The 23,736-nt window shown below is 45.0% G+C and overlaps 2 protein-coding genes across 3 annotated transcripts; both read right to left on the reverse strand.

Annotated features, from left to right (window-relative positions):
• Positions 1-3,806: 3,806 nt before the first annotated feature.
• On the reverse strand, positions 3,807-12,563 carry LOC307228314 (sodium/potassium/calcium exchanger 2-like; the record flags this gene model as incomplete). The annotated part of the gene is made up of 11 exons (XM_079997952.1): positions 3,807-4,056; positions 4,617-4,783; positions 4,965-5,054; positions 5,950-6,267; positions 6,386-6,472; positions 7,410-7,562; positions 7,739-7,863; positions 7,994-8,059; positions 9,436-9,547; positions 9,841-10,008; positions 11,589-12,563. 11 exons carry the CDS (start codon positions 12,561-12,563, stop codon positions 3,807-3,809), a joined length of 2,511 nt encoding a protein of 836 aa, XP_079854078.1.
• A 1,494-nt stretch (positions 12,564-14,057) lies between these two features.
• LOC307228603 (very-long-chain (3R)-3-hydroxyacyl-CoA dehydratase-like) lies at positions 14,058-22,982 on the reverse strand. Of its 2 annotated transcripts, none has more exons than XM_079998312.1 (11): positions 22,799-22,982; positions 21,725-21,767; positions 21,423-21,496; positions 20,892-21,056; positions 19,852-19,903; positions 19,624-19,734; positions 18,925-19,052; positions 18,288-18,400; positions 18,078-18,184; positions 15,295-15,426; positions 14,058-15,160 (listed from the first exon to the last, which is right to left on the reverse strand). In XM_079998312.1, the coding sequence occupies exons 1-11, from the start codon at positions 22,877-22,879 to the stop codon at positions 15,084-15,086; spliced, it is 1,083 nt and encodes a 360-aa protein (XP_079854438.1). In that variant the 5' UTR covers positions 22,880-22,982; the 3' UTR covers positions 14,058-15,083. The 2 variants fall into 2 exon arrangements, with proteins under 2 accessions (XP_079854438.1, XP_079854439.1); XM_079998313.1 differs by lacking the exon at positions 22,799-22,982 and adding an exon at positions 22,391-22,517.
• Positions 22,983-23,736: the final 754 nt, after the last annotated feature.

Consider the following 23,736-nt stretch of genomic DNA (forward strand, 5'->3'; position numbering starts at 1 on the left):
CCAGCTTGGTCACTTTGTCTTGCCAATCGGTACAAGTCCTTTCCTCCTTCCTCACGGTCCAACCTCTCATACAACTCGTCGTACGCCTTTTCCTTTGCCACTTCTTCTCTTCGCCTTGCGATGCATCAGCTTGTACTCCTGTCGACTTTCTTCATCTCTCTGATGATCCCATTTCATTTTCACCAACCTCTTCTACTCTATGCTCTCCTGTACTTCCTCATTACACCACCAAGAGTCCTTGTCTTCCTTCCTCTTCCCGCATGATACACCGAGTACCTTCTTGGCGTCTCCCTCACCACTTCTGCAGTTGTTTACCAGTCATCTGGTAACCGTTCATTCCCACCTATCACCTGCCTTACCTCTTCCCTGAATTGCATGCAACACTCCTCCTTTTTCACTTCCATTTTATCTCTGGCTCTTCTTTCACTCTCTTCCTCTTCCTGGCCCCCAGAGTCATCCTGCAGACCATCATCCGATGCTGCCTAGCAACACACTCCCCTACCACCACGTTACAGTCACTAATCTCTTTCAGATTGCACCTCCTGCATAAGATGGAGTCCACCTGTGTGCACCTTCCTCCACTCTTGTATGTCACCCTGTGTTGCTCCCTCTTCTTGAAATATGTATTCACAACAGCCAATTCCATCCTTTCGGGGAAATCCACCACCATCTGTCCTTCCACATTCCTCTCCTTGACACCATACCTACCCATCACCTCCTCGTCACCTATGTCTCTGATCCCTTCGCCAACATGTCCAATGAGATCTGCTCCAACGATGATGATAATAGTAATAATAATAATTATGATAATAATAAAATACAATAATAATAACAATAATTTTAATAACAATTCAAACAACTACAACAAAAAATAATAATACTAAAAATAATGATAATAATAATCAAAATAATGATAATAACGATGATGATAATAACGATGATGATAATAAAAATGACATTAAAGCAATGTCCAAACCAAAATGGTTTAATGGCGGTTAAATTCAGGTCCAGAAAGTAAAATACCGGTTTCCGTGTTTTTGTTCATCCCTACTCTGATCCATCAGCTGTGGATCTGGGTTGTTGTCAATAAGAGAATCCACGTGGTTGACTCTAAGTCACCGAGTGGAGTTTTACTTTCTGAACCCAGAGTTTCCACCTTTTTCGAGGTGTTGAAAACAACCAACAGCATTAGCTTTGTGGCGATTGATTAATGGAAACGACACAGAGAAGAGTTTTTATTCCATGTGAGTATTTTTCAAGGTCTGTGATGGGAAACTAAAGTATTTATGTGTCTTCACACTTCTCCCCAGGTTCAATGGGTTGAGTTTTTATTTGTCTGGTGTCAGGGACATCATGGACTTAGGGTTATTATAATTCCTACTCATTGTATGTATGTACTGCATGTATTGTGTGTGTACACACACACACACACACACACACACACACACACACACACACACACACACACACACACACACACACACACACACACACACACACACACACACACACACACACACACACACACACGCACACACTCAATCTTGCCATCCCTCTTTACTTTTTTTTTTAACTTATTTTTCAGTATGTTCTGTATGAAACTGAGCATAACTGACAACCGGAGTTAAATTCCTTGCATGTGTGTGTCAGCCCACTTTGCCCAAAAAGTGTGACTGTGGTTCCTGACAGGAGCAGCAGAGTACAACCAAGTGATAGTGAGAGCTGCTCTGCCATCTAGTGGCAGCTCACACACCCCGGCTCGGCAGGGGGCCGGGCTGAGCTGTCCTGTCCTGTCCGTGCAACCAGTGGTTCTCAATGTGGGGTCCTTCAAGAGGTTCCAGGGGGTCATCGGGAAAATAGCGATAATAATGGTTAAACATCAGAATTATTTCATTTTGCCCCGTCAGAAAATGTAAATACCGACTGTTTTGATCTCCCTGACCGGAGCACGGGCACTAAATCATATATAAATATAAAATCTAACCTTTTGGAGTTGGTCCTCATCTCCTGGTGCCTGGAGAGTCTTCATCACTCATTCCCTCCAGTGGTTCCTATGGATGGATGGACGGATGGAGAGATGGATGGAGGGATGGACGGACGGAGGGATGCATGGATGGACGGAGGGATGGACAGAGGGAGGGATGGGTGGAGGAATGGACGGGCAGGCAGAAGGATGGATGGATGGATGGATGGATTTATAACCGTGGCCTGCTTTTATTTTCGGGCAGGAATGAAACAATATATTGTTTCTCTGCTTTTGGAAGATTTGCTGAAGCTACGTAATAGAAAATAGAAATAAAATAAAAAGGTTATAAAGGGAAAATCCATATTTAACCGTTACCTCACAATGATATCAAATGTTCACATAAACATTCCCATGTCGGTGATTCACTTGAAAACCAGCAGCGTAAATGAGGAGATGGAGCAAAGATGCTCAAAGATCCTTTTAGGCAAACAAGACTTAGTTAAATTAACAAGTTAAATTATCAATAATCATTTGTTTAAATCAGCATCCGACGACACTGCTGCACTAATACTGTGTTTACCATGATCAAATGAAGCACAGGAGAAAAGAAAGTAGGATTATAAAGTTACTGTGCAGCTCAAAAGCTGAAAAATCTGATTATTTAGAACGTGTAAGACACACATGTTTGCGGTCTGGAGGTCATGGAATGTTTCTCTGTGGCTGGAAAACAGCTTTGAAATGTTGTGACATGAGGACTTTGTTAAATGATCCCTTCTTATTTAAAGGCTGTATGTGTGTGTGTGTGTGTGTGTATATATATATATATTTTTTTTTTGATTAGTGGCTGAATTGATAATAATTTTGTGCATTTAACAAACAACATTGACAATATCACACTCATCACATTGTTTAACAATCTTTTTTTTGTTCCACAGTAAAATATGATAAACTGACATAACACACGGGACCACGGGAGACAGAATCCCTCCACGGACCATGACCTGGCCACGCCCTAAAAAACAGACAAACAAACAAACTGCCTGGCTGACTGACTGACTGCATTCACTTCAATCACTGAACGCGACCAAACACTAGTTTGGTAAAACACAAACAAATTCAGGAGAACCGGACCCAGGCCGAGGAGAGTACTTAACGTACAAAACAGAAATTGCATCCAAAATATTAAAAATGCCGTAAAGCCTCCGTCACCCCGAACCCGACAAACTACAACAGCAAACAGGAAGTCTCGTTCATTTCTACCGAGGGTCTGATAAGCCCTGCCCCTCTTGGGTAGGCTCCGCCCTTTGCCCAGATCCCCGCGTCCCCCTGAAAGTCCCGACTGCGTTTAAATATTTCAACTCTTGCGTCAAACTCGGGCTCCGACGCTACGAGCGGCGGCCACTGATGCTGACAAGCTAGTGTGATTGAAACTGGTCTAAAACCTAAGTAAATAAGTTACACATGTAATTAATGATGGTTTTAACATTAACGTTGGGTGTCACCATATTCACCATCAATGAATAATGTGTATTTTTAATTCGTCACTCTTTGCCATCGCAGTTTCTAACTCCCTTGCATTCGCAGAACACGGTAAACGTCCATCTGAGCGAGGACTCCCTGGGGAGTTGTTCCACTAGACGGTCAAGCTCCTCAATCTCCTGCCACGTGTTATTGTGACGCAAAATCCAGACCCGTGCACCATGCACCTCGGGCCCGCCACCAGGGGGCGCGGTGCCGTCAGTCATATACATTGTGTGATTCAGCGTGAAGGTGTCTTAAAACACGACACCCCCCCCCCCCGACCCCCCCAGGCCCCCGAGGCCCCCCAGGCCCCCCAGGCTCAGATGGTGACCGGGCAGCTGAGGATCCGCTCCTCCAGCAGAACGCTCAGCACCAGGAACCCGAAGTAGAGCAGGAACATGGTGATGCCCAGACCGCGGCTCATCCTCCAGCGGCAGGCGGCGATGGACAGGATGACGAAGAGGAGCATGATGAAGAGCAGCACGATGGCACAGAACAGGCCGTTGGAGCTGACGACGACGGGCTGGCCGGAGTGGAGCAGCGAGAACAGGAGCCAGGGGACGGGAAGGCTGTGGAGATGAAGAAAGCCGAGGGGGTGAGAACTCATTCGAGGTGAAATCGGTAATATTTCATTTGCAAATTGCGCAAATTGAGCAGGACGTGTCAGTCAGGGGTTTGCAAATGCAGTTGATCAATGGCAGCCTGTCCCCCTGTTACCAATGACTGCTGAGATTTCAAGCCTTTTTTTAATAGGCAGTCTGGACTGGACTCTGTTTGGGAGGACACGCCCCTCACCTCCACCTGTCGCTCTCTGCCTACTCTGAACTACACCAGTTACATCCACAAACTGGGTTGAGTTTATTTTGTGGATGGATGGACAAACACTCGGCTGCAAAAGGGCTGTGTCACATTTTGGCAACTTGGTGTAGTTTCTATGGCTTCCTTTAGATGGTGCTATTTGTCTGTAATTGTCCAGATTGCAAATTGCACCCTCTAAACGCCTCATACAAAAGGACGACAGACATATGAGATCTAAATGCTCTTTAAAAATGAATAACTGAATGACTGATCGTTTGGATCCGCGTGGGTGTGTTCATGTGGACTTTCCCAACACGCCACCGTCACGCACCCTATGGTGATGTCGAAGATGTTGCTGCCCACGGAGCTGGACACGGCCATGTCCCCCAGCCCCTTCCTGGCCACGATCACGCTGGTGATCAGGTCCGGGATGGACGTCCCCACCGCCAGCAGCGTCAGGCCCATGATCTCCTCCGAGATGCCGACGGTCTCACCCACCTGCGGCGCCACGCACAAGTTAAACGTGACGACGATTAAACTGCTGAACGGTCGTATGAGAGCGTTAAAATCGACATGTGTTCCCAAATACGATTAGAGTGCAAATGTGTAATTCAATATGTTTTTGTTTTTTTACAACTTCACCAGTATATTGTCTCCCTGCAGAGCAGCACCAACCGACCTGATGAGCCCACCACACCATCAGGTAAGAGAAGAATCCAATCCACAGGATGGAGCCGATAAACGTCAGCGCAAAGTACCTCCTGGACGCCTGGGAAGCAAAGTGGGCGAACGGGGATCAGCCAAAAGACGTCCGGGGATTGGATCGCCTTCAGTTTGCTTCAACACGCCTCAATCAACAGGTTAAAATATTAAATAGGAACATTAGTTTGAGCCTCAAATAGAAACATTCAATAGCAGGACCCAATTCAAACAAGTCAGGTGTAAAGAAAAGGCGACGCGATGATTTTATGTCTCTAAAAAGGATTGGATATTAATAATTATGTTCTAATGTCCCCGAACTTATTCTCTAAGTACAGACTTCATGTCGGTTAAAGGAAAAGTTATTTATTTATTGACTGTTCATAGAACAACCACGCTGAACGTGTTGTAATTTAGATACTTATTTTTACTTATAATCGCATATAAATCAGCTCCAACGACAAAGGTTTGAATGTTTGCCTCAACAATACTAAATCTCAAATTATATTTAAAACCACTTTTTCTACTTGTACATCCAGAGCATGATGCTGGCACGGCAGCTTGCCTGCAGGAAGTGACGCTACTTCCTGTTTCTAGTTTGGCGCAGATGGAGCCTAAACAGCTGATCGGCGGAGGTGCAGAACCTGATAAATCGCTCCCCTCGGTAGAACAAATAAAGAGTCTTTGACAATATTGCGAATTTCCCGTCTTTGAAGAGGAGATTTAACCTTATTTACATCTAGAACATTTGCCCCATTGGAATGCACTGGAGCACAGCGATAAGCCGTTAAGAGTTCAGCGGGTTGTAAACGATGGAACCAACATTTTAATAACTCATCAGTTGCACAATCGCGAACCTTTGAAGTAACAGATAGGGAGTGTGCTGCGTACGGACAACACTTAAAGTGGAATGACTTGAAGGTACGGAGGTGGAAGGGGTGTGTCCCCCGCGTGCGTCCACGCACCGGGTTGCGCACGTCGGGCACGGTGAGCCACAGCGGAAAGACGATGGGGAGCAGCAGCAGGTACGTGGCCTGCTTCCTCCGGCCGTCCGGCCACTTCAGCGACAGCGGCTCCTCCCGCTCCTCTTCCTCCTCCGCCTGTTCCTCCTCTCCGTCTTCATCGTCCTCCTCCCGGCCTTCGCTGGCGCCGCTGCTTTCGCCGTCGCTGACGTCGCCGCCGTCGCTGCTGTCGCTGCCGTCGCTGCCGTCGCTGCCGGCGCTGCCCTCCGACCCCTTGGAGCCCCCCGACCCCCCGGTCGGTGCTGCCCCCGCCGGCCGCTCCTGCAGGGATCAGGGTGGAGATGGAGAGACGGGGAGGTTGCGTCGCTACGAATATGAATCGAGACCCAAATGACATCCTTCTGAAAGAATCAAGTGAAGTGCATCAACGTGGTTGGACTTGCGGCAGCTGCTCATCTCCGTACCTCAGCTGGCTCTGGCTCGGCCGGGGGCTCAGCTTTGGGATCTTGGGGCTTGTGGTCACCGTCTACATGGAGACACACGGAGCGGGACATTTTCCTCTCATTCACAAACGACCCGTGAATATTCAGCGTGGGCGGGGCAGCACGACGGCCGCGATTGATACGGTGCTTAATCAGAGTCCGGTCTCAAAGGGGCTGCACAGCCGCCTCTGGTCTTAACCGTCATTTCGTTTTTATCCAATTTTATTTTCCTTGTAACTCTAAAATCAATTATATATTATATCAATTAACTTTTTTTTTGGGTTACAGAAATTGTTTAATTGCACTATTTTGTTGCATTGAATTTCCAATAGTAGTAATAATCACATTTTAAAAGCTCAGAATAAAAGCCTGAACTTAATGATTAAATGCCTTATTATAGTCATTTGCATCACAGTGCACACAGGTAGTGTCAGCTACACGACGACGGATCAGTACGCTGTTCACACCAGTGTTGCATCACACAACAAACCTCCGTGACGACACAAACGAGGAAACAACCAGAAAATGAGCTGACTCAGTCCCGTTGTTTCAGTTGGATCATTGATCATTTCAAATCTTTTGTGGCGATCGGTTTCTGTGTCGTGGTGATTGTAGATTAACAGTCTCCCTCTCTCTCCCTCTCTCGCTATCCCTCTGTCTCTCTCACTCTCTCCTTCTGTCTCTCTCTCTCTCTCTCTCAACACATTAGCACAGAAACACACCGGGGCCCATCTGTATGTTAATTCTCCAGACGGTGTATTAGGGATGGCGGAGTCCACTGCAGGCTTCCCTGGCTTCCCAAACTCTCCCCGGCCAACAACAATCAGGGCTGGAACTGAAGCACCTCATCACGCCGCACGCTGATTCATGTCAAGGCGGCCAGAGAGAGGCTGATTGCAGAGCAGAACCTACTTCAACCCCACCCCCACACCCACCCAGCCCCAACAACATGCTGGAGGGTTGGCCAGGCAAACGTCGAACCTGAACGCTAAGACCCCCTCGCACCGCTCTGGCTGAACACAGGACGGGGCCTGGGCTCACCTCGGGGGTGGCGGGGCCTGGGCTCACCTCGGGGGTGGCGGGGCCTGGGCTCACCTCGGGGGTGACGGGGGCCTGGCACGGAGGCGGTGCGGCCTGGGGTGAGCCGACGTGCCGTGACGCCACAGGGCACGACGCAGCACAACCACGCCACCACGCCCGCTTGGGGACGCATGCGTGCGAAACAAAGCCACGCCACCAAGACTGAAACGACTTTGTCACCCAAGCCCCCGCCAACGCTCCCCATGCACCAACGCTCCCCATGCACCAACGCTCCCCATGCACCAACGCTCCCCATGCACCAACGGCCACACGGACACATCCCAGCCGGCGGTGTTCCCCTCACCTTTCCTCTGCCCTGACGCCTCAGCTCTGACGCCCCCGTTAAAGGACGTCTCTGATGAGCACAAACGCACAAACGCACGTTGGTGATCAAACTTTTTTTTTTTTTTTTTTAAGTTTAAGTCGCGGCCGCCCGTGGAAGGCGGTGGTAGCAGCAGGGTGACGTCCCACACGGTCCGTCTCACCTTGTCTCGCTGTCCCGGGGCTGGCGCCGGGGCCGGGGAGTTTGATGGCCCCTCGGAGGGCCGCCTCTGGAATAGAACCCGCAGCAGAACCACACAGCTAACGGTACTTTCACTTGATCCACAATCTGTTCATGTCAAATAAGGCTTCATATTGCAGCACAGTGAAAATAAGCCAATCAAAATCTGTTTTGTTCAATCTTTTATGAGGAGAAGATTATTTTTTTCAAATTGATTGATTTTAAATCTCACAGTAGTGATACAGACCCCAAAATGCATGTTCAGACTGGTTTACATTCGTGATTATTGTTAATATTACGATATATGATCTTCTAAATACAAATAACCGATTTCAGTTGGTGATTGTGGGGCTGGTAATCCTGCAACATAAAATATCATTTTAATCTACAGTAGAATAAAAATAGCATAGAACATTTAATATTGACTGGTGTCTTTAAATGGAAAACGCTTGTGAATAGTAGTGACATTAAATAGTGACAATGAACTCAGCTGACTCTGATGTGCAGTCTGTCCGGGCACCGGCGACAAATGTACTTATTGTAAGTGTCTTTGTGCATCTGCTAAATGAGGGAATGTGAAGTAATGTCACATAATGTGAAGCAACAAGACGGTGGCGGTGGAGCAGAGTTCACAGTTGACGCGCGGTTTGGCTGCATCAGGCCTCTCTCTGGTTCTACTCAGATAAAGAGATTGGCCGAGCAGCGGGCTGGTTCTTATCCAGCTTTTATTAGCTTCTATTGAAAAGCTGATTAGGGATCAACTTTGGCAGAGTCATGCGAAGAGAGACCAAGGGACACGAGCTGAAGGTCGGAGCCGGAACAGGACGCCGTGTTACCCTGTACAGCAGCACAAGAGCCTGAGGAGGACGAACGGACTCCATGTTCCTGTTTGTCCGTGGAGCGATGTGATACCGCCACGAACAAACCACACAACGTTTCCTGTGCAATGGCACTGGTGACGTCCAAAGCTCCATATCCACCAGGGCTGGGCCGTATTCCTAATGAATACCTCGATATTGATAATTAACACAATGTTTTGGGGGGTGAATATTGGTGCTTTGTAGATATTTAGACAAAATAAATATATGCGAAATTAGTGTTAATGTCGATATTATGACGACTGATTAGAACATCGACAACAGTCTGTGAAGTTCAGAGAACTGCAGGACTTTTAAACGTTTAGATCGGCTAAACTTAGGCTTTAGACGACATTTAAACATATCATCATATTACCAGGACCACAATCCCAGACGATAACTGGTCTCATATCACAATAACAATTTTATATCGATATATCGCCCAGCCCTTACGTCCAGGTAGTGATTTAATTTCATATTGTATTGTTGTACTAGTAACTGGAGGCACCATCAGCCTGGTTAGCACCAGGTGCCGTGCCGAGGTCGACATACTTGAGCAGAATGTTACCTTCTCCCAGCGGGTCCAGGGTGTGGATCATGAGCTGCAGGATGGAGCTCCTCAGGGAAGGGTTGTGGAGCGAGGCTGAGCTTCCGCCTCGCTGCAGCACAGGACACAGCACCTGCAGAGGGACGCGCACACAGAGGGACGCTCAGATCAGCGCCAACGCTCATAAACACAGACAGAAATCCTACAGGGAACCTGCAATGAGGGAGGAATGAACCCACAATGAACTACACAAAACGTAACCAAACCAATGTATTGGACCCAGTTTAATTCTCTCCGATTGCTCTTCCCAAATGTATAGCAAGGGTGTCCAAGATATGGTCCGCGGGCCAGATTTGGCTGGTGGAGGGGTCCAATTCGGCCCCGGAAATTCATATGATAATATTTGTACATCAGTGATTGTCTTACCCTCAATCTGACCTTGTCCTCCTGGGACTCTGAGGGTTTGCTTGCTTGAGGGCTTCTCTGCTTTGGATCAGGTTCTGCTTTATTTAGGACTTCCTTAGGTGCAACGGTTACAGGAGGAGGAGGAGGAGGAGGAGGAGGCGGAGGAGGCGGAGGAGGCTGCTCACTGTCCTGCAGGTCAACAGTCAAGTCAGGAAGAAACACTCAGATTGCATTTGCTGAGGAACATATTGAATACTGTGTTATTGTACAATGTACATTTTTCTGTTACCCTCTGTTACTGTAACGTTACTCCCTATAATATACTACACTGCACTATACTATCGACAAACTATTAGAATACCCAAAACATTCTGTCACATTATAGGAAAGTAGTATTTTTTTCATTCAAACCTTGTTTTCCGTCACTGGGAGTCAACCAGTGTGATTGGCATCAGAATCTTGTAAATTGACCCAGTATTGGGAGAAGAGCGTCAGCCGACTGCCTCGCGCTGAGCTGCAAGACTGAGGGCAATCCTGGTTGCAAAAGACTGGTCAAGATTGCCACATTCTCCACATGTTGGAGGTGGTCACACGTTGTGATGGAGGTGGATGAAGCTATTCTGTCATTACTGGATCAATTTAAAAGATTCAGACGACGATCAGAATGCCAAGCTTCCCTTTAAATACTGACCGTCGGTTCATGATTTGAAAATGAATTTAGCCATTAAAGCCCTCATGTGTTGACCAATTAACGGCAACAGTAACAAATGACTTCCCTAAACTATCATCCGTGAATTTCGAGATGAGAATATTTTATAAAACACGCGTCCGTGAAGGAGTCCCAGTGGCAGGGCATTCATGGCTGGTGTGACAGCTGCAACTGAACACAGTTGGCATCAAAAAATAAAAAATAAAAAAATCACTGGATGTTCTGCGACAGCCCTGCCGGGTCATCGGGAATAAACCAAACCCGCTGGGTTCCAGAGCCTCGTGTGCTTGCGAGAGGTAGGAAGGAGATACGCTACGGACCGAAAGGGCACTTGTGCACGTAGAGCGCAGCCTCTTGACCGAGGTCCGTTTAATGTTCAGCCATGCTTCCCTGCACTTGCCGTGGTAATTGCGGTGAACATGCGCCGCGCGTAAGAGTTCTTCAAGGCGAGTGCAGAGAGCAATGCTGCTGATATTTGGAATACTGAATGACAAATTTGCATGTCATTATGTGCTGATCCATTGATGTCCGTCAATCACAGAATGGCGATTGGCTGGCAGGCAGTCTTGCAATCAAACCCACAGTAAAGTGCCTATTACAGATGCAAAATAGAAATTGCATAATGCCGCGCTGGGATGTTAGGGCTGCGACAGGGACACGGTGACGTTGACGTTGCGTAGCACATCCTCACATTATGCCGTCTCTGACACCTGGGGTCCCTTGTGCTCAGCAGCATCAAAGGGTTTTCTGCAAATACAGGCCATCACCTGCTCAAGGGCTCAGATGGACAAATCACTGTTCCTCCCGGACTGTGTTTCAACGGAAAATAATCTCCATCGTGAGCAGGACAGGTTTGATTATATATATCATGTACAAATAATTACACTCGCGGAGTTACCATTTGCTTTAGTCACTCATGCAACATGATGCAACACGTGGTGTCAGGTGTTGGTTTTATCTGGTTCTAGGTTTAGGGGCCTTTACTTTTGCTTAGATTTGATGTGCTGAGCTACCTGGGAAATGACACTTTTATCTCAGCTTCACGAGTATCCCCATCTACCTTCTCCGGATCCTGCACGGTCCAAGCCTTGACCGTGCTGGTGTGCATGTTGAGCTGCCGCTTGACGGCCTGCTCGATGGGAATGTTGAACTTCATGAAGGTCACGTAGGAAAAGTAGGCCAGCACCAGCATGACGCTCTCCCACCACACGATCATGTTGTCCAGGAAGAAGACGATGAGCATGACGAGACCCAGGATGTAGAAGTTGACGTCCCGGAACAGGGGCCACCAGGTCAGGCGCAGCACCTCCCTGGAGAAGATGGCGCACATGCCGATCACAAACAGGATGTTGAAGACGGCGGACCCCACAATGGTGCCGATGCCCACGTTGCTGTGGGAGACGAACACCCCGATCAGGGAGGTGAAGAGTTCTGGGGCAGAGCCTCCTGCCGCCATGAAGGTCGCCCCGGCGACGTCGTCGGAGATCTGGAGCTTCTGGGTGATGACCTCCAGGGCGGGGACGAAGAACTCGTCGCAGACGATGGCCAGCGAGGCAAACATGTAGATCACCCCCATGACGTGCAGGACCACCCAGCCCTGTTTCCGCTGCTCCACAGAGAACAGGTCTTCCGGGTAGTCGCCCTTCCTGTGTGGAGCGTGGGTGGTGGGGGAGATGGGTGGTGCTCCTGTGGTGGTGGATGGTGGCGGTTCAGTCGGTAAAAAATTGGATTTCGGCTCCACATAAATGCATTGCGCAATATCTGTCCTGTTGACTATTATGACGCGCGGCGCTTCTGTGTGCTCGGGTGGAGCCGTACCCTCCTGGGAGGCGTTCGGCACCGTCACCTCCCGCTTGCGCACCTTTTGGACGTCGCCCCCCTCCGCCGCCCCGGGACCGTCCTCCCCCGGCGGGGGGCGCCGCGGGTCGGAGAGCCGGCCATTGAGGGTCAGGGTGTAGACGCAGCATAGCAGCACACCTGAGGTGAGGAACAGGAGGCGGCAGAGGCGTCGTCTCCTCCGCTGGGGGGAAGGCATGTTAATGGCCCCGTCGCTCTTTACTCCGAATGGAAATGAGGCGAGATGATGTGTCCTTTGATGGTCCCAGCTCCATTGTTTGGCAAGAAAGCATTGTGGACCAAGAGGGTGTGCACTCAGAGTCTCAACCTGGAAAGAAAATGACCCGGAGACATTAAAACTCATTTATGTATTCTATACAGTAAATAAAAAATAATAAAAACAATGGCACGCTGGTATTATTTACACTGCTGTGAGAATCAAACACTACTTGCATACTAGTTGCCCACATAGCTGAGGAGGAACAACAGGATGGAGAAGAGCGGGATGCAGACACCTGTTACTATGGTTACAGTATTAAAACACACACAAAGAGAAGCCTGTTTGGGATACATGCAATGCACTCCGACCGCGGAGAAATGAACGGACTAACGTTCAAATCACCGGTTCGTGGAGGTAAAACTTCTCCAGCACCGCAGTGGTTTACGCAACGCGGGGGGGACGGGGGTGAAACGACTGCAGCCGACAACAGTGACGGGAGGTGTCAAAACTACGAACCGAGGCTAAATAAATACAGGAACCAAACATGGAATCGTGCAAAATTACCCATTTCCAAGCATTCGTGGGCAGGAGGGTGAGGTCGTGCGAAGGGAAATAAAGCCCGGCGCGGAGCGCCTCTTACCTGGATGCTGACCCTGCTGCGCGCCGCCTCCACTGAGCCTCCGTGTAAATCTGAATAAGAGGATTAAACTGCACCTCAGCTTGTTTTAACAAACTGCTTCATCATCCACATCCAGTCGCTCCAGCTGAGAGGAGACGCACGAATGTTAAAATTATCATGAGGCACCGGGAATAAAAAGCAACGACAATCCCAATGAAAATAATAACTATGCATTAATAACAATAACCATTAATAATATTAACAGAGAAATAACAATAACGGTGCAAATATGCATAAAATAATTTTATATTAACTTTATCATGAGGCAATAGGAATAAAAAGCAACGACAATCCGAATGAAAATAACTATTTCTTAATAACAACAAGCATTAATAATATTAACAGGGCAATAACAATGCAAATATGCGTAAAAGTTTGTTAACTTTATCATTGTATAAAATACAATAATGACATGATAACAATAGAATAATATTGCAATAATAGATTTCATTTAAAAATGCGTTAAAAACTGCTTTTTTTTTTTTTTTTTTCAAAATAAATAGTTTTCTATCAAGAAATCGCTCTGTTGCAGCTTCTTACTTTGCCGAAACCCATCCCAACTGGGAATGTCGAATCCCCTTTTGGAAAAATGGGAAACTCAAGGAAGCATATCTTCCAAAAAAATTACAAATTGCACAACTGGATTCTTGTTTTATTTCTCCATTTTATATTTCTCTATTTCACCACAGTGAATCCTAACGACTAGTTGATCAAATTCCCAATTGCACAACCATCACGTCCTGTTGCTTAACAGCAATTCAGAAAAGGAAACAGACACTCCACTCAATATCATGTTCAGTTTTGTTTTTGTTTATTAAAACATTAAAAACACAAAATCCAAACACGCAAAGGCAGAACATGAACAAGAAAAAGGAAAAAGTTGATTTGGTAATGGTGTATTTATTTGGAGCTGAGTGATGATTCGACCGCACGCAGGACGTCCAGTCTGCCACTGGGCCCGCCGCAGGGTGGTGTTCGACACTAGCGCAGTACATTGGGTGGATGTTGTAGCACCGTGCTTAGCCCCGGTGAAGACGTCCCAGGTCGTGTAAAAATGCAGCTGCTGTTTAACTCTGACCCCGTCCGCTTTGAGTTTCCAGATATCGACTCTTAAAACCAAAAGGAACCAGGTCGTGGAAATAATTCAACAAACGATTGAAATTTGAAAAAAATAAATTAAAAAAAGATAGTAATAAAATAAAATTTACAACATTTATGTTGACTATTGATCATTTTAAACACAACGTTATTTCTAGAAATCAAGTTTTGTTTGTTTTTATGTTTGTCTGCCTCTGTGTTATAATTGTACTTCTTGATGGCCGCTGCTTTACATTTTGACTGTGTCAAGTACCCGCACCCTGGAAAAGTCGAGCACTTATCCGACTTGACAGTGTGTCAATTCCCAAATGACCAAGCGGGCACCAACATGATAACCCAGTGATGAGCACCACCCTTCTGATTTACTGGTGGAGTGGACGGTGTGTTAGGACACGGTAATAACACCTTAGTTAAGCATCTAGTCATTCAGTTGATGCTGGTGAGGGGGTGGTGTCAGACAGGGGTCAGACAGGGGTCAGACAGGGGTCAGACAGGGGTCAGACAGGGGTCACTAGAGACCGCTGGGAGGGAGGGGGGTCCTACTGGATAAGATAACATTGATTAGATAACAGCTGCTCTGCTGCTTACAGTACGGGAGTTCATGGACAACGTGATGCAGATCAGTACAGGAAAAAAGGAACAAACTTCAGAGTGTGTGTCTGTGTGTGTGTGTCTGTGTGTGTGTGTCTGTGTGGGGGGGGGGGGGGGGTCAGCCTCTCCCATCAGTTGACCTTCCTCTTCCTGGAGCGGAAACGTCTTCCCCGTTGCTTGTACAGGTGTCGGAAATTGATGAACAGACCTGAGGAAGGACGAAGAAACAAGAGGTTGTTTTTTTTTCCTCCATCGACCTCCTCAGAAACCGAGCGCTGTCGTCAGACGGAAGCAGAAAGGCGTTTGGATGTGATGAGTGTTAGCGAGAGGGAGGATCCTCACCCAGGAACATGAGGATCAGGTAGATGTGCAGCGTGTAGGAGAAGCTGAGCGAGCCGCCCAGCGCCTGGGGGAGGGGGAGGCTGTAGAGACGGGTCTCGTCGAAGACAGGGAGGGACTGGATCACAGCGACCGCTGGGGACGCACGCGCAGTTAAAACAGGAGCAGTGGTTCAGCCTTTAATTTCAAGGACCTCACTTTGATTCGTATTCGGGCCCTGGAGCCCATTTGATAAGATTTTACTCTAGGGTGCAATATGAGCAGATTTTTATTGTAAGATGTGATTTAGTGTCTGTGCTCGAGTTAGGGAGATTACAATGAAACTTTTATCAAAACAGTATTTTTGTACATTATCTCATGGTATTAACATTTTATAAAATAAATAACAGGGAAGTTTAACTGTTAATTTTTTTGCCGAAGACTCCCTGGAACTTCTTGAAAGACCCCGGGGCCCCAGAATGCCACATTGCGAACCACTGGCATAGAGCACAACACGCCAGCACAACAGAATGAGAATTGCCATTTCTTGCCTTGTTGGTATATTATCAATAGATGTTAATCATAAACTCGAATAAAAAAAAAAAAACAACGTAAAATGTCAATCAGGAGAATCTGGAAGTTTTTTTTTTCCAACATAGTTGACAAGAAATCATTCTTCTCATTCAATAAAATGATTCAAGGTAAAATTAACACTTTGAGTTAAGGAGCGCTTTAATAATGCAACCTAAATATCATTTCTTAAAGCATCCATGACCAAAGACATTGTTATATTACAGTTCTCTCAATCTTAGCTTAATAACCAATCCCCCGTCCAATTTCCACACTAATCCTTTGGCATAAAACAGTGTCAAATGTATGACTTCAGCAGCAGAACAACCGTTAGCAACTAGAAGAGCCACATTCAAGGCAACTGAAAGGCAGGAGTACAAAGGTGAAAGCAGCAGCGCATTCCTACGACACTCCAGCGAAACAGGAAAGATAAGTGCAACAAGAATCACAGCTGGAACTTTGGCACATGTGGCGCAGGTTACTGTAGCGGGAGGGCTAGGTGGAACAAGCCAGGAGCAGATGGAATACATTTCATGAGAAGGGCTTCTCTCCTCTGTGTGTGTGCATGTGTGGGTGGGGGGCGTTACTTGTTGCTCGTTGAATACTCTAACGAGCAACAGACGTACAGCCACACTGATCCTGGGCCCAATAACCTAGACCCAAGACAGGTGTGGCTGCTCAAAACACATCCACCGAACCACCCCCACACCACAGAACTAGAACAAGGTAAAATTATAATATGAAAAAGCAGGAAGGACTGGACTATTGTTGCAGAAGTATTATTATAATTCAAAGCAACGACAACCCCTCCCCCAATTCCAATGAAGTTGGGACGTTGTGTAAAATGTAAATAAAAACACAATCCAATGATTGCAAATCCTTTTCAACCTATATTCAATTGAACACACTACAAAGACAAGATATTTAATGTTAAAACTGATGAACTTTATTCTATTTTGCAAATATTCACTCATTTTGAATTTGATGCCTGCAACACGTTCTAAATAAGCTGGGACAGGGGCCTGTTTACCACTGTGTTACATCACCTTTCCTTTTAACAACACTCAATAAGCGTTTGGGAACTGAGGACACAAAGTGAAGCTTTGTAGGTGGAATTCTTTCGCATTCTTGCTTGATGTACGACTTCAGTTGCCCACCAGACCATGGTTGCTCCAAAACCTGTTTGTACCTTTCAGCATTAACGCTGCTTTACCAGATGTGCAAATTGGCCATGCCATCACAGATGCTGGCTTTTGAACTTTGCGCTGATAACAATCTGGACGGTCCTTTTCCTCTTTGGCCCGGAGGACACAACATCCTGGTGATTTGCAAAAACAATTTGAAATGTGGACTCGTCAGACCACAGCACTTTTCCACTTCCACGGCAGCCCATCTTAGATGAGCTCGGGCCCAGAGAAGCCGGCAGCGTTTCTGGGTGTTGCTGATATATGGCTTTGGCTTTGCATGGTAGAGTTTTAACTTGCACCTGTAGATGTAGCGACGAACTGTTTTGACTGAAAATGGTTTTCCGAAGTGTTTCTGAGCCCACGTGGTAATATCCTTTACAGAATGATGTTGGTTTTTAATGCAGTGCCGCCTGAGGGATTGACGGTCACGGGCATTTAATGTTGGTTTTCGGCCTTGCCGCTTACGTGCAGAGAATTCTCCAGATTCTCTGAATCTTTTGATGATATTATGGACTGTAGATGATGAAATCCCTAAATTCCTTGCAATTGTACGTTGAGAAACGTTCTTAAACCGTTGGACTATTTGCTCACGCAGTTGTTCATAAAGTGGTGAACCTCGCCCCATCCTTGCTTGTGAACGACTGAGCCTTTCAGGGATCCTCCTTTTATACCCAATCATGACACTCACCTGTTTTCAATTAACCTGTGGAATGTTCCAAACAGGTGTTTGAGCATTCCTCAACTTTCCCAGTCTTTTGTTGCCCCTGTCCCAGCTTTTTAGAACGTGTTGTAGGCATCAAATTCAAAATGGAGTGAATATTTGCAAAAAAAACCCAATAAAGTTGATCAGTTTGAACATTAAATATCTTGTCTTTGCAGTGTATTTAATTGAATATAGGTTGAAAAGGATTTGCAAATCATTGTATTCTGTTTTTATTTAAGTTTTACACAAGGTCCCAACTTCATTGGAATTGGGGTTTGTATATAAAACCTCTCTTTAACCCATTCATCAATACAAACACCTACAGGCATGAACCAGAACACACTCACCTTCGGCGATGACTCCCAGTGGGTACAGGGGGATCCAGATGGTGTACCTCAGCCACGTTAACAGCTTCCATTCTGTGTCAATGCAGGCCAGCATGTAGAAGGGGTACCTGGGGGGCAAGGAGGGGAGACGCTGATGCTGTCATGGGAAATACAGGCAGGATCCATCCCCAACACAGACCCAGGTTGTTTAAGGACGAGAGTTGAACAAACCTGAAAATCTCGATGCTGCTCCACAGGTAGAACACAAAGAAAACAATGGCTTTATTCTGCATCTGCTCCAGACTGCCGAAGATGACAAACAGAATGACGTTCCTCCCCATAACCTGTCGAGGAGATCAAGATGCTTAAAAAAACAAATATATACATATACAAACACACACACAGACAGACAGAACTAGACTTCTTCTCCCCATCGGAATCACTTCTTTGATGGGATTAGCTCAGGCAGACGTACGCACGCTTTAAGCCTATAGTTTCCAAGAACAAATAGGAGTAACTAGTTGAGTGCTCGTGATATTGAATGCTGCCACGATTATTGTTTAAAATTGATTGTCATTTGGGGTATAAAACTTACACTAAAATACTTTGGCTGCCTGCTAAAGCCTTCTGAGACAGTAAGTCAACTAAACTCTTATGATCCATACAGATTTTGATTGTTCAATGATTCATATTCCATGATTGGTAAGTCAGGAATCAATTGTTACTAAACGTAATTAATGTTGATCCTTTTTTTTACTACGTAAAAAGATAATGGAAGAACAATTCTGAGTACACATCAGGATCTCTAGGGACAAAACAAAAGAAAAAAACAAAAAAAAACAAAAAAAAAAAAAACCTCCATTATTACCTGAATCATAGCTGGAAAGAATCCAGTTCTAACCAGGCCCAACAAGGGGTTAATGACCTCAATCACAGCCAACATCTGGCAAAAATACATCATGTCAGCCGCCGTGTGGAATGTGTCATAGAACGACTCTGAGGACAGAGAGAGCGACAGAGCGAACACATGACAGAGAAAGAGAGGGAAAGAAAGGGGGGTTGTGAGACAAAGGAAAGCAGAAAAAATTAATTAGACCACACTGGATATGGGGCCGGAAATCCAAAATCATTTGCAAAACAAATCTTTGTGTGTTTCCTTTTCTCTCATTCAAATGTGAACAGTGATGAATGGGTTTTGGAGCCTCTCCATCTAGTCGCTGAATTATACAGCAGCATGCTTCGCTGTGAAACATTTACATGCACCTCCAGTGCATGTTTTGCACTGTAAAAAGTATTTCCTATTAATGAATTAAAAAAGGAACTATGGTCTGCTGTTATTTATCTACAATGTGCAGGAAATAATAAAGTAAAAGCTGAAGCCAGTTCCCGTTCTCTCTTCCTCCTGTTCAATCTATTTTGTTTTTAAAGTGAAATACGAGAGGATAATTAGATCCTCTCTTATTTTACTTTCTTTTATAGTGCATTCAAACCGTTTTTTTTTTTTTTGTTTTTTTTATAAACTTTTTTGATGAAATGATCTTCCGTCACACTGATGTCCACCACAAACCTCGGCCCAGGATGAAGAGTCGCACAGTCATGTTGACAAAGATCGAGGAGAAGCCGAAGAACTGCACCAGGTTGTACATGAATAAATAACCTTTCTTCAACCCAATGTACGCTGTGGAACAAGACATCAGATTATTGCTAGATAACAGACTACAAACCCCAGGAGTATAAGACAGCCAAAAAGTCATGAATCCTCCTTCAAATCATCACTGTGCAGTGTGCTACTCACGATCTTTTCGAATTCTCGACTCCACGCTGATCTTGTTTATTCTCTCCTCCTCCTGAAAAACAATGTATGAATAAATTAGTTCCCCATTACCTTATTAATGATGTTCATATATCATTTGAATATTGTCGGGTGATGGGAGTAATAACATCGAATTAATGTTAATTGTCCTCTAAGGAAATTGAAATGTCATCAAATGAACTCTGCATTATGATACAAAGCAGCCTAAAATAATTATTATGAGATGTTACCTAATATTTCCCACAATATCAGGCCCAAAAGGTTATTTTTTGGGAGCCTGATGCCATCTTTTTTCCCATTGCCATGTCACTTAATCCAATAAGGATCCTTCACATCAAATTATAAAGTTTTCTACAACTCCCCACGATTACAGTGATAATAAATTATTACATATCACTAAGCATATTTTGTGTATGAAGCCCTATTTGTTTAATCCTCTTTTGTTGTGTACATCTTTAAGCGTTATTAACACTCACACGCCTGGTTCAACGTTAAACCATTTCTGCTACGGCCACATTTCTTATTGTTACTCATCCACTATAGGACAATTATTGTATTAGAAGTTGTTGTTTTCTATATGCTTATCACATACGCATGTTTTTGAGGTACCAATCTCATTCTGGAACTTGAAATGATCACTCATTCCTCCAGAGAATTTGGAGCTTGAATTGCTGTTATTATTATTTTTTTAATCATTTATTGTTTCAACTAGTGCGTCTGCTGTTGGAGAATTCTTTGTTGGGTACATTAACAGAATTTATTCTGAAGAATAAAGAGAGATACAGATACACTTTAAAAATAGTGAATACGGTATGTTTTGCCCTTGCCTCTGCTGGACAGAGCTCTACTGGTTGGGGGTCATCGGTTAGGTGTCCTTCTGATTCGTCTGCGAAACACGTCACATGGTGTCTTCATACAATGATTGACAGTCAAAGTCCAATTTGTCCTCAAGCCACAATGAGACTACCTGAAAGCATATTATTACAATTTATGTCAATATCTAGCAATGTTGCTGTTCGCACCTTGGCCTGAAGCTCCCTCTCAGCATCCGACTCATCCTGCCAGCGGTCGAAGTCGGGCGCCAGAAAGAGTGGCTTCCTCTCCTGCCGCGTGAGGCGGTCCCACCAGCGATCCTCCTGCTTCAGGATCTTGATGTCCACCTGACGCTGCGTGGACTTTTGGATCACCTGAAGAACAACATGATGAATACACAAATGAGTGTGTCCAACAAGCAGTGATGACCGCTGCGCCTCAATAGTTAATTGAGGGTTTAAATAATAAGGAACATAGGACAAACAATTACAATTGTCAACTATAACACTCATAATCATTCTTATTATTATCACCGTGAATTTGCTGAGGTTGAATATTCTGAAAACATTTCACCTGGTGCACCCACTCAAATCAAGAAAATAATCAATAACTTAATCGTCCATTCCAGTTAAATCTAAAGACAAATATTATACAGTAAAATGTCATATGACAGACAAAAAGTACTTTGAATTATAATAAAAGATTTATTTGCTACATGAACTCTATTAAAGGACAAATACCTTAGGTTGCACTGGCTCCAGGAACTCCAAACTGAACCCATATTCATTATCTCCTTTAGCTCCATGGCCCCGAGCTGGGGAACAACATTCACTGATCAATATCTGGACTTCAATGCCTTTCTTGAGAAAAATTACTTATTCATAGTGGGACAAGTGATTATTATGCCATTTGACTGGGGTTGTAAAGTAACGCGCATATGTAATTTGTAATGCGTAAAGCATGTTTAAGCTTTCAGAGAATTAAAAGCAAACATAAATTTTCTCTTTGTTGCTCTAATAACAACAATAACTTCAATACCAACCTTTAAAATGAAGGGTGTTATCCTGCATTGTGATGTCAACATTCTGAAAAACAGATGGCTTCTGTTACAACAAACTCCAACGAACAACACCTTGAATCACAGCTCCATTAAGGTTAAGTCATTTCTAATACAATGCTACAAGTGCTTTGAGGACAAGAGTCTGAAATCATTATACCGTTGTGTTAAGAAGGGCTAAACCTGAGCCAAAACCACCATGACGAGGCATGAATTTTTCATGAGCCATTACTGCAACATGTGTGGAATGAGTATGTAGATGTTGAGGGTGGCAGCAATAACTACACTTTAGTTACAGACCGGCCTTCAAAACACTGCTATTGCGGCTTGTCATTTAAAGCTGTTGAGTCCTGACGACCCAAGTGGGTGCGGGTTGGAGTCCAAGTGTGTAGGCCTGTTCAAAATCGCACTTTGACCGTTTGTCTCTGTGATATGTGTCTTTCTTGATCTATTTTTATTCATATGCTTTTAAAGATATGCTTTGTGTATAAAATGTGCTGTACAAATAACCTTGCCATCACCGCAATGAAGAGCACAGCCAGGGCACCGGAAAAAAAAGTGACCTGACTGGCTTGTAAACCTATTTATTTTTATTATTCAAAATTATACAAAGAACGAGAACAGAACAACAAACATTAAGGTTCCGTTTACCAGCAAAATATGCAGGATTGTTAGCATAGACAGCGAGTGCTTCATCTTGAGGCATTTAAGATGAATTTGGAGTATTTTGGAGACCTCCAGCTTGTCTTGTTATTTGTTGGATTGGGAGATTTGAGACATGAATTCCTATTGAATTATAGAATTATAGAATGAGGAAGAACACGCTAACAGGGATAAGTACAGTGAACCACTATGTCAATTACAGTTTTATGATAATACTAACAATGACTACAACTTCCAGTACCACTAATAATTATAACAACTCACAACTGCAAAGGTAAATCATTTAAATGGAGGGGAATCGAACGGACTGTTGGAACGAACGTCCACCCTTAGAGGATGAATAATTTAACACGTCAAAAAAACCCCGACATATTGTGTTGTTGGTGTGATGTTTACCTTGGCATCACTCAGTTCGACGCGCAGAGAAATGTCCGCGTGTCGCTGCGCCCAGTAAACGTGCGGCGTGAGGGTTTGCATGGTGCGGGGGGGATGGACACACCAGGGGGACGAGGACTAGCAGAGAACAACCAAGTCATGAAGTCAGGTCCTCCGCCATGACTCGGGCGATCCACGCGGAAGTAGAGGGCGAGAGGGGAACGATCATTTCCGGGAAGAGGGGCTTTGCAGCATTTCAAAGTAAAGGCTCCCGAGGCAGGGAACGGACAGGCGCAAAGCTGTTTGTTGATTTCAAAGTAAAGGTCTTAAAGCGCAGCAGGATATTACTGTATATACAGGTCAGCAGTGGTTCTCAAAGGGGGGTTCTCGTACCCTTATGGGTACTTTGGGGTACTGCAGGGGGGACTCCTAAAATTAAAAAGAAATGTCTAAAAATATATTGGTTATATACAGTGGGGCCAAAAAGTATTTAGTCAGCCACCAATTGTGCAAGTTCTCCCACTTAAAAAGATGAGAGAGGCCTGTTATTTTCATCATAGGTTCACTTCGACTATGAGAGACAGAATGGGGGGGAAAGAATCCAGGAAATCACATTGTAGGATTTTTAATGAATAAATTGCTAAATTCCTCGGTAAAATAAGTATTTGGTCACCTACAAACAAGCAAGATTTCTGGCTTTCACAGACCTGTAACTTTTTCTTTAAGAGGCTTCTCTGTCCTCCACTCGTTACCTGTATTAATGCACCTGTTTGAACTCCTTATCAGTATAAAAGACACCTGTCCACAACCTCAAAGAGTCACACTCATAACTCCACTATGGCCAAGACCAAAGAGCTGTCAAAGGACACCAGAAACAAAATTGTAGAGCTGCACCAGGCTGGGAAGACTGAATCTGCAATAGGTCAGCAGCTTGTTGTGAAGAAATCAACTGTGGGAGC

Source organism: Zeus faber (genome assembly GCF_960531495.2).
Source record: "Zeus faber genome assembly, chromosome: 3".
Lineage (NCBI taxonomy): Eukaryota > Metazoa > Chordata > Actinopteri > Zeiformes > Zeidae > Zeus > Zeus faber.

Coding starts and splice junctions, on each gene's coding strand:
- LOC307228603 (XM_079998312.1), bottom strand. CDS start 22,879: ATGCAAACCCTCACGCCGCACGTTTACTGGGCGCAGCGACACGCGGAC. Junction 21,057..21,422: donor TGGAGCCAGTGCAACCTAAG/GTATTTGTCCTT, acceptor GTTGTTCTTCAG/GTGATCCAAAAGTCCACGCA. Junction 19,904..20,891: donor AGAGGGAGCTTCAGGCCAAG/GTGCGAACAGCA, acceptor ATTGTTTTTCAG/GAGGAGGAGAGAATAAACAA.